Raw genomic sequence first — 15,914 nt, 5'->3', positions numbered from 1 at the left:
GCCATAGTCGCATCTTTTGCTCCAGCCTTCGCAGCCGTGAGGGCACTCCAAGCTATCTCAGCTTCTCCGGCTGAGATTATTGCGGTTGCACATAACTCTGCCACGCAGGTTGTGTCCTTCACTTCTCAGGCGTAGGTTTTTTCGTTCTACGCCATGAACGCCGTTCCTGGACTCTGCGAGCCGTACAGCGGTAGCATCCACCAATTCAGTGGCAGTCTGCAGGGCCATGTGGCTACGTGAATGGAAGGTCCACCCCCCGAGTGAGCCGATGCACTTTTTCAGGCAGTGAACACTCTGAAGCCTCGATGTCACAAGGAGACTTCCTACCATCAATTGACATCAAGGATGCTTATCTCCATGTGCCGATCGCACCCGAGCTTCAACGCTTTCTGCGTTTCGCCATCAGGGATGAACACCTTCAGTTCGTGGCACTGCCATTCGGCCTGGCGACAGCCCCACGGGTCTTCACCAAGGTCATGGCAGCAGTGGTGGCGGTCCTACAGGGCCACTCGGTGATCACTTACCTACACGATCCTCTAGTCAAGACACCCTCCTGGGTGGCATGTCAACACAACCTGACCATTGCTCTGGAGACTCTCCAGGGGTTCGGGTAGATCATCAAAATTCCAGGGTCAAAACTGACACCGACCCAATCACTGACTTATCTCGGGATGGAGTTTTATACTCTCTCAGCGATAGTGAAGCTTCCGTTGCATAGTCAGCGTTCACTACAGACAGGGGTGCAATCTCTCCTTCGGGCCCAGTCACCCCTTGAGGCGCCTCATGCACTGTCCCAGGAAGATGGTGACAGCAAGGGAGGCAGTTCCCTTGCACAGTTTCGTCGGCGTCCGATTCTTTCGGACACCGCAAATGGGACAGGAGGTCGACGTCCCTAGACAAGAACGTCTCTCTTTCCCTTGCAGCAAAACCTCTCTTCAGTGGTGTCTTCTTTCCACTTCCTGGGCGAAGGAAAAATCCTTCCGGCCCCCAGCCGGGGCTGGGGTCACGACGGACGCGAGTCTGTCAGGGTGGGGAGCGGTCTTCCTCCACCACTCGACTCAGGGAACCTGGACTCCGACAGAGTCCTCCCCTCGGTTAAATGTTCTGGGGATAAGGGCAGTGGATTTAGCCCTAAAGGTGTTCCAGCGGTAGCTGGACGGCAGGCAGATCCGAATTCAGTCGGACAACGCCAAGGCAGTTGCGTACATCAACCACCAGGGCGGCACACGCAGTCGTCAAGCCTTCCGAGCAGTTCGGCAGATGCGGCTGTGGGCGGAAGCCACAGCCTCCAACTGCTCCGCAGTTCACATCCCGGGCGTAGAAAACTGGGAAGCAGATTTTTCTCAGTTGCCAGGGCATGGACACAGGGGAATGGTCTTCACCCGCACGTGTTTCTAGAGATCTGTTGCCGTTGGGGAACGCCGGACGTCGATCTAATGGCGTCTCAGCACTACAACAAAGTCCCGGCAGTCATGGCTCGGTCCAAGGATCACAGAGCTCTGGCGGCAGACGCGCTAGTTCACGACTGGTCGCAGTTTCGACTGCCTTATGTATTTCCTCCTCTGGCACTACTGCCCAGAGTGTTATGCAAGATCAGGTCAGACTGTCGCCGCGCCATCCTCGTTGCTCCAGACTGGCCGAGGTGATCGTGGTACCCGGATCTGTGGCACCTCACGGTGGGTCAACCGTGGGCACTCCCTGACCGACCTGACTTGCTGCCTCAAGGGCCATATTTCCTTCGGAATTCTACGGCTCTAATCCTCACTGTGTGGTGGCTCCTAGCGTCATCAGGGATATCTCCAGATGTCATTGCCACCATGAGACAGGCCAGGAAACCAACGTCCGCCAAGATCTCTCACAGGACTTGGAGGATCTTCTTATCCTGGCGCTCTGATCAGGGTTTACTCCCTGGCCGTTTGCCTTGCCCACTTTCTTTCGCAAAGGGTGGCCTTCCTAGTGGCAGTCACATCACTCAGAAGAGTATCTCAGCTGCCAGAGCTGTCATGCAAAGTCCCCTTCCTGGTGTTTCACCAGGATAGGGTGGTTCTACGTCCGGTCCCGGACTTTCTCCCTAAGGTATCCCCGTTTCGTCTTACCCTCTTTGGGTCCGCATCCAGTTCACCAATGTGAAAAGGATTTGCATTTATTAGATCTGGTGAGAGCACTCCGGCTCTACATTTCTCGCACGGCGCCCCTGCGCCGGTCTGATGCGCTCTTGTCCTTATCGCGGACCAGAGTAAGGGATTTCAGGTTTTCAAGTCAACCTTGGCTTGGTGAATCAAGGAACCGATTCTTGAAGCATACCGTTCTTTTGGGCTTCCGATTCCTGCAGGGCTGAAGGCCCATTCTACCAGAGCCGTCGGTGTCCTGAGCATTGCGACACCAGACTACGGCTCGGCAGGTGTGTCAGGCGGCTACCTGGTCGAGTCTGCACACTTTCACGAAACACTATCAGGTGCAGGCCGTTGATTCGGCAGATGCCAGCCTAGGTAGGCGAGTCCTTCAGGCGGCAGTTGCCCACCTGTAAGAGGGGGCCGTTTTTCGGCTCTTTTTATCGAGGTATTCTTTTACCCACCCAGGGATTGCTTTTGGACATCCCAATTGTCTGGGTCTCCCAATGGAGCGACAAAGAAGAAGGGAATTTTGTTTACTTACCGTAAATTCCTTTTCTTCTAGCTCCTATTGGGAGACCCAGCACCCGCCCCTGTTCCCTTCGGGCTGTTGTTCTTTTGTGTACACATGTTGTTCACATTGAATTGTTCTTTTGGTCTATGGTTTCAGTTCTCCGAACATCCTTCGGATTGAATTTACCTTAGGCCAATTTATAAGTTTCCTCCTTCCTGCTTTTGCACCAAAACTGAGGAGCCCGTGATGCACGGGAGGGTGTATAGCAGAGGGGAGGGGTTACACTTTTTAAAGTGTAATACTTTGTGTGGCCTCCGGAGGCAGAAGCTATACACCCAATTGTCTGGGTCTCCCAATAGGAGCTAGAAGAAAAGGAATTTACGGTAAGTAAACAAAATTCCCTTCTTTTGCATTATTGAGTATATTGATGACCTATTTTTCGGATTCCGCATCAGAGCAGTGGTGGCCCATGATTAGCGTGTGCCTCTTCCGCGTTTACATTGCTGCGTCTACTTACCGCAGAGCTGGGTTCCACCAGTCTGATATTGCACTGCCCTACGTCATCGGACTTCCTATTTTTTACTGATGGGCTCATAGAATGAGATGTGGCCTTGTCTGACGGATTTCTTCCATTTTCCAGGCCTTCAGTCGTGTTCCCTTTCGCCCTGCCCTATATGCTGCTGCTAGAAATATCAAAAAACTGACTCGCACATCCAACAAATGTGAATAGGGGCTAACTGAAAAAACATAGTAACTATAAATGCAAACAGTTGCACACTGAAAAAGCCAAAAATGTACTAGGGAAAATATGGTACTGCATTACTGCAAAAGAGAGATATTTAGTTTATGTATTGGCCAATGCATGTAAGCCCGGAGACCAACGGCAAGGTATATCTCTGTAATCCGGGAACCTAACTTAAATGCCACTATCTAGGTTAAAAACATCCATATCTGGGAAAGATGCCACTATTTGGACTGCAAACCTCCATGCATGGGCTGCTAGGCTCCTGCTATAATGGTTATGAACAGCCAGGTCTTAGGGCGGAGTGCCCAGTCAGAAAGAGACTCACTAGAAATATCAAAAAACTGTTTGCATTTATAGTTACTATGCTTTTCCGGTTAGCACCTGTTCACATTTGTTGGATGTGCGGGTCAGTTTTTTGATATTTCTAGTGTCTCTTTCTGACTGGGCACTCCGCCCTAAGACCTGGCTGTGTTCATAACCATTATAGCAGGAGCCTAGCTGCCCATGCATGGAGGTTTGCAGTCCAAATAGTGGCATCTTTCCCAGATATGGATGTTTTTAACCTAGATAGTGGCATTTAAGTTAGGTTCCCGGATTACAGAGATATACCTTGCCGTTGGTCTCCGGGCTTACATGCATTGGCCAATACATAAACTAAATATCTCTCTTTTGCAGTAATGCAGAGCCATATTTTCCCTAGTACATTTTTGGCTTTTTCAGTGTGCAACTGTTTGCATCTATATGCTGCTGCTGACCAATATACAAAGCTTTTCCACCCGAGTGCGGATTAAGTAGATAAATTGTCGGAGCACATCTGTTTCTAGGTCATTGCTCAGAATAACCATAATAGGTGCCTGGATCACAACCGCACCGATCTTGTTTTCTGTAGAAGATAATCTCTCTGTATTTATAACCCTGAACACATCTAGTTCTGTTTATTGGGACGCAACAGATTGCTTCCTTCATTAACCCACGTACTGCCGCACAGTCCATTATTGCAGGTGTATGGAGCCAGCACTAGGCTATTAAGTGTTTAGATGTAATGTATTTTAGTAAAAGTGCCATGAATATGTTAGGATAAAGTAATTCAATCACTGTACAACTTAAATACTAATGATTGACTATCAGAATCAATATTTTATACCCAAAACTAATAACGTGTGTAAAGGCACTGTAGTGCTAATTCCTTACTTTGCTTTTAGAAATCTGTTCTGCTGTTCTAGAGAAATCCATAGGTGAAATTTTATGGTAATGAGTTTAGTGCAGTGCGTGGACAATGCGCTAGCATGTCTCCTGCCTCTCTCCCTATACCCTGCCCTCTGCCTGCCTCCTGCCTCTGATGGACAGGTCACATTGCACTTACACCTCTCCTGCCTCTCTCCTATTCCCTGCCCTCTGCCTGCCTCCTGCCTCTGATGGACAGGTCACATTGCACTTACACCTCTCCTGCCTCTCTCCTATTCCCCGCCCTCTGCCTGCCTCCTGTCTCTGATGGACAGGTCACATTGCACTTACACCTCTCCTGCCTCTCTCCTATTCCCCGACCTCTGCCTGCCTCCTGCCTCTGATGGACAGGTCACATTGCACTTACAGCTCTCCTGCCTCTCTCCTATTCCCTGCCGTCTGCCTGCCTCCTGTCTCTGATGGACAGGTCACATTGCACTTACACCTCTCCTGCCTCTCTCCTATTCCCCGCCCTCTGCCTGCCTCCTGCCTCTGATGGACAGGTCACAATGCACTTACAGCTCTCCTGCCTCTCTCCTATTCCCCGCCCTCTGCTTGCCTCCTGCCTCTGATGGACAGGTCACATTGCACTTACAGCTCTCCTGCCTCTCTCCTATTCCCCGCCCTCTGCTTGCCTCCTGCCTCTGATGGACAGGTCACATTGCACTTACAGCTCTCCTGCCTCTCTCCTATTCCCCGTCCTCTGCCTGCCTCCTGTCTCTGATGGACAGGTCACATTGCACTTACAGCTCTCCTGCCTCTCTCCTATTCCCTGCCGTCTGCCTGCCTCCTGCCTCTGATGGACAGGTCACATTGCACTTACAGCTCTCCTGCCTCTCTCCCTATACCCCGCCCTCTGACTGCCTCCTGCCTCTGATGGACAGGTTACATTGCACTTACAGCTCTCCTGCCTCTCTCCTATTCCCCGTCCTCTGCCTGCCTCCTGTCTCTGATGGACAGGTCACATTGCACTTACAGCTCTCCTGCCTCTCTCCTATTCCCCGCCCTCTGCCTGCCTCCTGTCTCTGATGGACAGGTCACATTGCACTTACAGCTCTCCTGCCTCTCTCCATATTCCCCGCTCTCTGCCTGCCTCCTGCCTCTGATGGACAGGTCACATTGCACTTACAGCTCTCCTGCCTCTCTCCCTATACCCTGCCCTCTGCCTGCCTCCTGCCTACCTCCTGCCTCTGATGGACAGGTCACATTGCACTTACAGCTCTCCTGCCTCTCTCCTATTCCCCGCCCTCTGCCTGCCTCCTGTCTCTGATGGACAGGTCACATTGCACTTACAGCTCTCCTGCCTCTCTCCTATTCCCCGCCCTCTGCCTGCCTCCTGTCTCTGATGGACAGGTCACATTGCACTTACAGCTCTCCTGCCTCTCTCCTATTCCCTGCCGTCTGCCTGCCTCCTGCCTCTGATGGACAGGTCACATTGCACTTACAGCTCTCCTGCCTCTCTCCCTATACCCCGCCCTCTGACTGCCTCCTGCCTCTGATGGACAGGTTACATTGCACTTACAGCTCTCCTGCCTCTCTCCTATTCCCCGTCCTCTGCCTGCCTCCTGTCTCTGATGGACAGGTCACATTGCACTTACAGCTCTCCTGCCTCTCTCCTATTCCCCGCCCTCTGCCTGCCTCCTGTCTCTGATGGACAGGTCACATTGCACTTACAGCTCTCCTGCCTCTCTCCATATTCCCCGCTCTCTGCCTGCCTCCTGCCTCTGATGGACAGGTCACATTGCACTTACAGCTCTCCTGCCTCTCTCCCTATACCCTGCCCTCTGCCTGCCTCCTGCCTACCTCCTGCCTCTGATGGACAGGTCACATTGCACTTACAGCTCTCCTGCCTCTCTCCTATTCCCCGCCCTCTGCCTGCCTCCTGTCTCTGATGGACAGGTCACATTGCACTTACACCTCTCCTGCCTCTCTCCTATTCCCCGCCCTCTGCCTGCCTCCTGTCTCTGATGGACAGGTCACATTGCACTTACAGCTCTCCTGCCTCTCTCCATATTCCCCGCCCTCTGCCTGCCTCATGTCTGTGATGGACAGGTCACATTGCACTTACAGCTCTCCTGCCTCTCTCCTATTCCCCGCCCTCTGCCTGCCTCCTGTCTCTGATGGACAGGTCACATTGCACTTACAGCTCTCCTGCCTCTCTCCTATTCCCTGCCCTCTGCCTGCCTCCTGTCTCTGATGGACAGGTCACATTGCACTTACAGCTCTCCTGTCTCTCTCCTATTCCCCGTCCTCTGCCTGCCTCCTGTCTCTGATGGACAGGTCACATTGCACTTACAGCTCTCCTGTCTCTCTCCTATTCCCCGTCCTCTGCCTGCCTCCTGTCTCTGATGGACAGGTCACATTGCACTTACACCTCTCCTGCCTCTCTCCTATTCCCCGTCCTCTGCCTGCCTCCTGTCTGTGATGGACAGGTCACATTGCACTTACAGCTCTCCTGTCTCTCTCCTATTCCCCGTCCTCTGCCTGCCTCCTGTCTGTGATGGACAGGTCACATTGCACTTACAGCTCTCCTGCCTCTCTCCTATTCCCCGCCCTCTGCCTGCCTCATGTCTGTGATGGACAGGTCACATTGCACTTACAGCTCTCCTGCCTCTCTCCTATTCCCCGTCCTCTGCCTGCCTCCTGTCTGTGATGGACAGGTCACATTGCACTTACAGCTCTCCTGTCTCTCTCCTATTCCCTGCCCTCTGCCTGCCTCCTGTCTGTGATGGACAGGTCACATTGCACTTACACCTCTCCTGCCTCTCTCCTATTCCCCGCCCTCTGCCTGCCTCCTGTCTCTGATGGACAGGTCACATTGCACTTACAGCTCTCCTGCCTCTCTCCCTATTCCCCGCCCTCTGCCTGCCTCCTGTATCTGATGGACAGGTCACATTGCACTTACAGCTCTCCTGCCTCTCTCCTATTCCCCGCCCTCTGCTTGCCTCCTGCCTCTGATGGACAGGTCACATTGCACTTACAGCTCTCCTGCCTCTCTCCTATTCCCCGTCCTCTGCCTGCCTCCTGTCTCTGATGGACAGGTCACATTGCACTTACAGCTCTCCTGCCTCTCTCCTATTCCCTGCCGTCTGCCTGCCTCCTGCCTCTGATGGACAGGTCACATTGCACTTACAGCTCTCCTGCCTCTCTCCTATTCCCCGCCCTCTGCCTGCCTCCTGTCTCTGATGGACAGGTCACATTGCACTTACAGCTCTCCTGCCTCTCTCCATATTCCCCGCTCTCTGCCTGCCTCCTGCCTCTGATGGACAGGTCACATTGCACTTACAGCTCTCCTGCCTCTCTCCCTATACCCTGCCCTCTGCCTGCCTCCTGCCTACCTCCTGCCTCTGATGGACAGGTCACATTGCACTTACAGCTCTCCTGCCTCTCTCCTATTCCCCGCCCTCTGCCTGCCTCCTGTCTCTGATGGACAGGTCACATTGCACTTACAGCTCTCCTGCCTCTCTCCTATTCCCCGTCCTCTGCCTGCCTCCTGTCTCTGATGGACAGGTCACATTGCACTTACAGCTCTCCTGCCTCTCTCCTATTCCCTGCCGTCTGCCTGCCTCCTGCCTCTGATGGACAGGTCACATTGCACTTACAGCTCTCCTGCCTCTCTCCCTATACCCCGCCCTCTGACTGCCTCCTGCCTCTGATGGACAGGTTACATTGCACTTACAGCTCTCCTGCCTCTCTCCTATTCCCCGTCCTCTGCCTGCCTCCTGTCTCTGATGGACAGGTCACATTGCACTTACAGCTCTCCTGCCTCTCTCCTATTCCCCGCCCTCTGCCTGCCTCCTGTCTCTGATGGACAGGTCACATTGCACTTACAGCTCTCCTGCCTCTCTCCATATTCCCCGCTCTCTGCCTGCCTCCTGCCTCTGATGGACAGGTCACATTGCACTTACAGCTCTCCTGCCTCTCTCCCTATACCCTGCCCTCTGCCTGCCTCCTGCCTACCTCCTGCCTCTGATGGACAGGTCACATTGCACTTACAGCTCTCCTGCCTCTCTCCTATTCCCCGCCCTCTGCCTGCCTCCTGTCTCTGATGGACAGGTCACATTGCACTTACACCTCTCCTGCCTCTCTCCTATTCCCCGCCCTCTGCCTGCCTCCTGTCTCTGATGGACAGGTCACATTGCACTTACAGCTCTCCTGCCTCTCTCCATATTCCCCGCCCTCTGCCTGCCTCATGTCTGTGATGGACAGGTCACATTGCACTTACAGCTCTCCTGCCTCTCTCCTATTCCCCGCCCTCTGCCTGCCTCCTGTCTCTGATGGACAGGTCACATTGCACTTACAGCTCTCCTGCCTCTCTCCTATTCCCTGCCCTCTGCCTGCCTCCTGTCTCTGATGGACAGGTCACATTGCACTTACAGCTCTCCTGCCTCTCTCCCTATTCCCCGCCCTCTGCCTGCCTCCTGTATCTGATGGACAGGTCACATTGCACTTACAGCTCTCCTGCCTCTCTCCTATTCCCCGTCCTCTGCCTGCCTCCTGTCTGTGATGGACAGGTCACATTGCACTTACAGCTCTCCTGTCTCTCTCCTATTCCCCGTCCTCTGCCTGCCTCCTGTCTGTGATGGACAGGTCACATTGCACTTACAGCTCTCCTGCCTCTCTCCTATTCCCCGCCCTCTGCCTGCCTCATGTCTGTGATGGACAGGTCACATTGCACTTACAGCTCTCCTGCCTCTCTCCTATTCCCCGTCCTCTGCCTGCCTCCTGTCTGTGATGGACAGGTCACATTGCACTTACAGCTCTCCTGTCTCTCTCCTATTCCCTGCCCTCTGCCTGCCTCCTGTCTGTGATGGACAGGTCACATTGCACTTACACCTCTCCTGCCTCTCTCCTATTCCCCGCCCTCTGCCTGCCTCCTGTCTCTGATGGACAGGTCACATTGCACTTACAGCTCTCCTGCCTCTCTCCCTATTCCCCGCCCTCTGCCTGCCTCCTGTATCTGATGGACAGGTCACATTGCACTTACAGCTCTCCTGCCTCTCTCCTATTCCCCGCCCTCTGCCTGCCTCCGGTCTCTGATGGACAGGTCACATTGCACTTACAACTCTCCTGCCTCTCTCCTATTCCCTGCCCTCTGCCTGCCTCCTGTCTCTGATGGACAGGTCACATTGCACTTACAGCTCTCCTGCCTCTCTCCTATTCCCTGCCCTCTGCCTGCCTCCTGTCTCTGATGGACAGGTCACATTGCACTTACAACTCTCCTGCCTCTCTCCTATTCCCCGCCCTCTGCCTGCCTCCTGTCTCTGATGGACAGGTCACATTGCACTTGCAGCTCTCCTGCCCCCTCAATTTATTTCCTTTCTGGGATCTGCAAGTGAAATGTGACCTGTCTGTCAGAGACAGGAGGCAGAGGGCAGGGAATGGGGAGAGAGGCAGGTCTGTAAGTGCAGGACACGCCCACTGCACTTACATCTCATTAGCGTACAATTTCAACTATGCATTTCTCTAAAACTGCAAAACTGATTTCTACAAGAAAGGTAATTATACTTAAACTCACCCTCCAGCTGCTTCATCCTTTTTAAGCATCCCTCCGGGGCCATCTTGTGTCCATAAATTATGACTTGCCGGAAATCAGAAGTTGCATCACAAACTCTCAATACAATTCTATAAGAGCCACAAAGAGGCTCCCATAGACTTGTATTGTCTTGTGACCTTTGGTGTGCTCCATGAAACACTGAAGCTGCCAGTTGGTTACAGATCGCTAGAGCCCAAGTGAATGACAGTGATAGAAGATGAAGCCACTGAAAGGTATAAGACGGGGCAAGGGACTTGCATTTAAAACGCTGGAGTGATGCTTGAAATTCTGTGTCTTTTTGGAGAAAGCCTAGCTTGAAAAGCCATCCAGGGACTACAGAGACAGAGACACTTGACTTTTACGATGATGTCTCAAGTCGTCTCCTTTCTTCCTGCACCACTTTAGTTGATTGACAGGTTTTCCGAATGTTTGTACATCTGTCGCTCATCTGTAGCGTTGCCCAGAGAAGCCGGGCTAGGACATCACTGGACGAGTCTGGTATCTCCCTGTAATCCATGGAGGGATTTTTAAACTCTTTTTCTGAAACATGGTTGCAGTCCTGCTGCCTGGCTCCGGATCATTACTGCCCGTGGCCCGAGCACCATGCATCCGCTGACTGGCTCCATTCATACCGGCTGTGACTGTCCCACCACTTTCTAACCGGAAAAGTGACATACTGATGTGATTTCTCATGGGGTGTAACTCTGAATCCCCATATTTTATCTTAGCGGAAAAAAAAGTCGAGAAGGAGCATTAAAAATATGTCTGTGTAGCTGATCCCCGCATTGTACAAAGAATGTTAATGCATTGATGCACGGCCCCTCTGTTTTTTTCTCCGAGCTGTAAATGGCGCAGACATTATACTGTAGATTGCCTTTGCTTGGATGCACTTATGTCATTATTTTAAGTAAATGTATTGAAAACCGTCATAAAGTGTTTCTCATGTATTCCAATCTGTTTATGGCCCATTGACAGTACTCTGTATAAGCTGCAATATGCACACAGAACAGTGTATCCTATTTTAGCACATAGCTGATAGCGCAGCATGCTGGCTCAGTGGTTAGCACTGTAGCTTTCCATCTCACGGGTCCTGGGTACAAATCCCCCCAAGGACACCACCTGGAGGGAGTTTGTATGTTCTCCCCGTGTTTGTGGGGGGTTTCCTCCCATACTTAATTTGGGGGGGTGGGGTTCCTCCCATACTTCATAGACCTACCGATAAGGAATGTAGATTGTGAGCCCCAATGGGGACAGTGATGATAATGTCTGTACAGCACTGTGTGGAATACAATGGCGTTATATAAGCGGAGTCTAATAAATAAAGCCTTTTTCATATGAATCCATGAATTTTAATAGAAAAGATCTACTCAAGCATGCAAAAAAAAACACACACTCCCCATCGCAAGGGGCAGCATCGTACTATGCAGATGTGTCTGTGTGGTCACTCCAGAAAAGTAAAAGGAATATGGCCAAATGTAAATGCAATGTCCTAAAATAGGGATTATGGAATTGTATATATTTTTTAATTGTTATTTTTTTTTTATATTTTTTTTGTTTAGCTTTTAGACACTGATCAGTACCTTATCTCTGGGGGTCATACTTACTAGTAGTATGGGGTCCCATGGTCCTTTTTTTCTAAGCTAAAGTAGCCACCTAAAAGAAGGAGACCCAATAGACCAGAAGCCTTTTCTATTGAAGTGCATGGGAGCCGTGATAACGGGCGAGCAAGCAATGCCATGTCTCAATTAGATCTACTTCTGTTTGCTGCTTGTTTCAGGACCCCCAAATATCAGGCATTTATGCAATATATTATGTGAAATCCATTTAAAGTGAATCTGTCAGTAAGATCAACCCTCTTAATTTGTCTATATGGGTATATGTCATAGAAGGTTGACTAAAATGATACCTTAACATCTATGATCCGATGTCTTAAGGTGGTGTCACACATAGCGACGCAGCAGCGATCACGACCAGCGATCTGACCTTATCAGGATCGCTGCTGCTTCGTTACATGGTCGCTGGTGAGCTGTCAAACAGGCAGATCTCACCAGTGACCAGCCCCCAGCCAGCAGCGACGCGTGAAAGCGTAACTAAGGTAAATATCGGGTAACCAAGGAAAGCACTTATCTTGGTTACCCGATATTTACCTTCGTTACTAGCACCGCGATCTCACGCTGCCAGTGCCGGTTCCCTGTTCCCTGCACTCTTATCCAGAGTACACATCGGGTTAATTACCCGATGTCTACTCCAGCTACGTGTGCAGGGAGCCGGCACTGGCAGCCTGAGAGCGGCGGACGCTAGTAACGAAGGTAAATATCGGGTAACCAAGAGAAGGGCTTCTTGGTTACCCGATGTTTACCGTGGTTACAGCTTACCGTAGGCTGCCAGACGCCGGCTCCCTGCTCGCTTCAGTTCGTCGCTCTCTCACTGTCACACACATATGCTTCACAGCGGGACAGTGACGAGCAAAAAATGAAGCAGGACATTCAGCAACGACAGGCGACCTCACAGCAGGGGCCAGGTCGTTGCTGGATGTCACACACAGCGACAGCGACGGGACGTCGCTGCTATGTTACAGAAAATGGTGACTTAGCAGCGACGTCGTTGTCGTCGTTGCTATGTGTGACACCACCTTTAGTCCAGAGAAATCTCATGTTTTTCTTTAATATGTAAATGAGCTGTAAAGATCTATGGGCCGGACACAGATCTCCCTGAGAATCTGCCTCCAGAGCTAATGTTTACATGAAATGGTGAGTTACCAGTGTGAGACATGTAGATAAGGAGAGCAGACTGTCAGTCATTACATGTCTCACACTTGTAATGCTAGAATTCTGTTGAAATGTGATGAACTTGGTTGCCAAAGGTAGGGATAATGATAAATCTGATTAATTATTGGTAATTATGACATAATACATTACCTCCCAGTCCCTCATCGGATTATCTGACAGTCTGCACTCATGGCTGGAGAAGTGACATATTGTCAGAAATGTGATTTGTAGACTTTTAGTTAGTTATTTTATCCCCACAGCTGCAGGAAAATGCCAACTCCTTATTGAGATTAACCCTTACATTCCTAGTGATTTGGAAAGGTGTAATAATTTTTATTGGCTATAGAAAATATTAAAAACAGAAGCAATAGGTCGCGAGAAAAGAAATGCAATAATGATTTAATATAAAGATGAATAATGAGCATAGTTGTATAACACTGAGTGGCCGTGAAGCCGGCTGCGGCGCAGGTAGATGGCTGACTTGTGTTCTCCTCTTGCAGGCAATGTCGGCTGTGCTGTGTTGCGGCCCCGTTGCAGATAATGTGGGACTTTCATCGGATGGTTATCTCTATAAATGGCTGGATAACATCCTGGATTCTCAGGACAAAAAGGTAATGTACATCGGCTGCTTAAATGCTGTTTTTGCAGCTGCTCCTTTGGCATTTCTTCCTCTGCTCCCCGTGGTCTACATCCTCAATACGTGGTCTCATCCAGACAACAGCTTCACTAGAAACAGCTGCCTCAGCGATTACTGCGGACCCTCGGGACCTCCACAAAGGGTTGTCTGGCTGCATTTCTAATGTAGTATTACATGTCCTGTAAATACATGGACGGTCACGTTGAGAATTGCTGTTTTTCTTGATGAGACAATTCCTTTAATGCAGTTTAAACCCAACATCCTTATCACCATGTGGCCACTATATTAACAATAATGGGTCATTAGTAGTTTTGTTTTATGTGGGGGCAATGCAGGGGATATTTTCCCACTTCACATGTAGAATCTAAGTGCTTAAAAAGTTAAACTACCTTTGTTCTGTTCTTTTCTTACAGCTGAAGTTGTAACCCAGAGCTGAAATCGCTCAGCAGTTCTTAAACTAGTCATTTAAAGGGAATATGTCAGCAGGTTTTTGCTATGTAATCTGAGGGCAGCATGAGATGGGGGGCCAAAACACTAATTTCAGGGATATATCACTTAGGCTGTGCGCTGTTGTTTCGGTACCAGGAATGTTTTATCAGCAGGGGATTATCACTGCTGGACTAGCTGCATGTGTGCGTTCTGATCCAACCTTGCCCACAGCACTGACTAGCTGCATACGTGCATTCTGATCCATTCTGATCCAACCTTGCCCACAGCACTGACTAGCTGCATACGTGCATTCTGATCCATTCTGATCCAACCTTGCTCACAGCACTGATTAGCAGCTTACTGTTAATATTCAATGTACACAGAAAGCTGTGATGTGGCCTGGGTTAGCTATCTGGGCTCTGGCACTTAATATTAAATCTCTAATTGTATCACAGCTGCTGCACCTAGTAAACTAAGTAACACATCACTGGAATCAGGGTCTCTGCCCACATTATACTGCTCTTATATTAGGTAGCAAAAAACTGGTGACAGATTCCCTTTAAGATGGCAATACCGGTCACCCGAATGTTCCATCCACTGACAGCTATTTCTCCAGACCTGCTGCCGCAATGGCTTGATTGGGCATGTTGGAATATAACATCCCTAAACACTCCTTACCGTGGCATCTTCAGTCATTGAACAGTACGCACACACCCATAGACATAAGTTAGTTGGCCAGCCCTGCCTATATGGGTAGTTTTGGTTGACTTTTTTACTTAGGCGGGACCTGTAATTGGTAGGTTTATCTGTATGACATTTGTGGAGGTCCCACACACTGCACCTCCACAGATCAGATGTTGTTACCTCTGGTAACAGGTGGATGCAAGTGTTAAGTGGAACCGAACAGCACAGCTCTGTTCAGTGTTTAGCAGCCACGTCTGAAGACTGCTGTGCTGGTTATTTCTGTCCTCTAAGGGGTGACCTCTATCAGATCTGTGGGGATCTGACACCCTGCACCCCCACTGTTCAGATATTAACTTAGGTGGTAGCTGGACCTGAACAGCACAGCCGATCTGCAGTCCTCAGCCGCGGCTACAGAACATTATACGGAGCTGTGCTGTTCAGCTGTGTGCAATATTCTATGCCCAACAGATTCTCTCTGCGTTGTAGAAGTGTTAGTGGGATCTGACTATGACCTTTATGCCATCACAAGGAAATAAATCTCTATCCAACACTATATAATTTATTTTGTATAGTGGTGTCAATTTTTTGCCAGAACTGAATTAGGCTAGTTTCACACTTGCGTTCAGCGCATTCCGTCACTATGGAGAATAGCGCAGTCCGTTAACGCACTGCGCTATTCTCCATAGACTTGTATGGACGACGCACTGTAACGCAAGTGTCTGCGTTGCATCCGCTGGACGACGCAGCGTCGTTATTTTGACGCTGCGTCGGGCGGATGGAACGCAGCATGTAACGTTTTTCTGCGCTTGGCGGAGTGTCAAAAAAACGCAACCTGCAGGAATCCGTTAGGCGTCCGTTGTTTATTTGTCGCTCCTTATTGGGAGACCCAGACAATTGGGTGTATAGCTATGCCTCCGGAGGCCACACAAAGTATTACACTAAAAGTGTAAAGCCCCTCCCCTTCAGCCTATACACCCCCCGTGCTGCCACGGGCTCATCAGTTTTTATGCTTTGTGCGAAGGAGGTCAGACATGCACGCATAGCTCCACAGCTTAGTCAGCAGCAGCTGCTGACTATGTCGGATGGAAGAAAAGAGGGCCCATAACAGGGCCCCCAGCATGCTCCCTTCTCACCCCACTCTTGTCGGCGGTGTTGTTAAGGTTGAGGTATCTATTGCGGGTACGGAGGCTGGAGCCCACATGCTGCTTTCCTTCCCCATCCCTCAATTAGGGCTCTGGGTGAAGTGGGATCCTATCGGTCTCCAGG

At 50.5% G+C, this 15,914-nt stretch overlaps 1 protein-coding gene across 7 annotated transcripts in view; it reads left to right on the top strand.

The window, feature by feature from the left end:
• FRYL (FRY like transcription coactivator) overlaps positions 1-15,914 on the top strand; it is a 520,064-nt gene that overhangs the window by 381,203 nt on the left and 122,947 nt on the right. For all 7 annotated transcript variants that reach the window (XM_075347029.1, XM_075347025.1, XM_075347024.1 and 4 more), the window contains one exon: positions 13,399-13,509. In XM_075347029.1, the coding sequence (XP_075203144.1) occupies positions 13,399-13,509 (111 nt within the window). The remainder of the gene's footprint in view (positions 1-13,398; positions 13,510-15,914) is intronic.

This window comes from Anomaloglossus baeobatrachus, chromosome 1 (genome assembly GCF_048569485.1).
Source record: "Anomaloglossus baeobatrachus isolate aAnoBae1 chromosome 1, aAnoBae1.hap1, whole genome shotgun sequence".
NCBI lineage: Eukaryota > Metazoa > Chordata > Amphibia > Anura > Aromobatidae > Anomaloglossus > Anomaloglossus baeobatrachus.
Note: the sequence above shows the minus strand (reverse complement) of the source record. Positions and strands in the feature narration are given on the sequence as shown.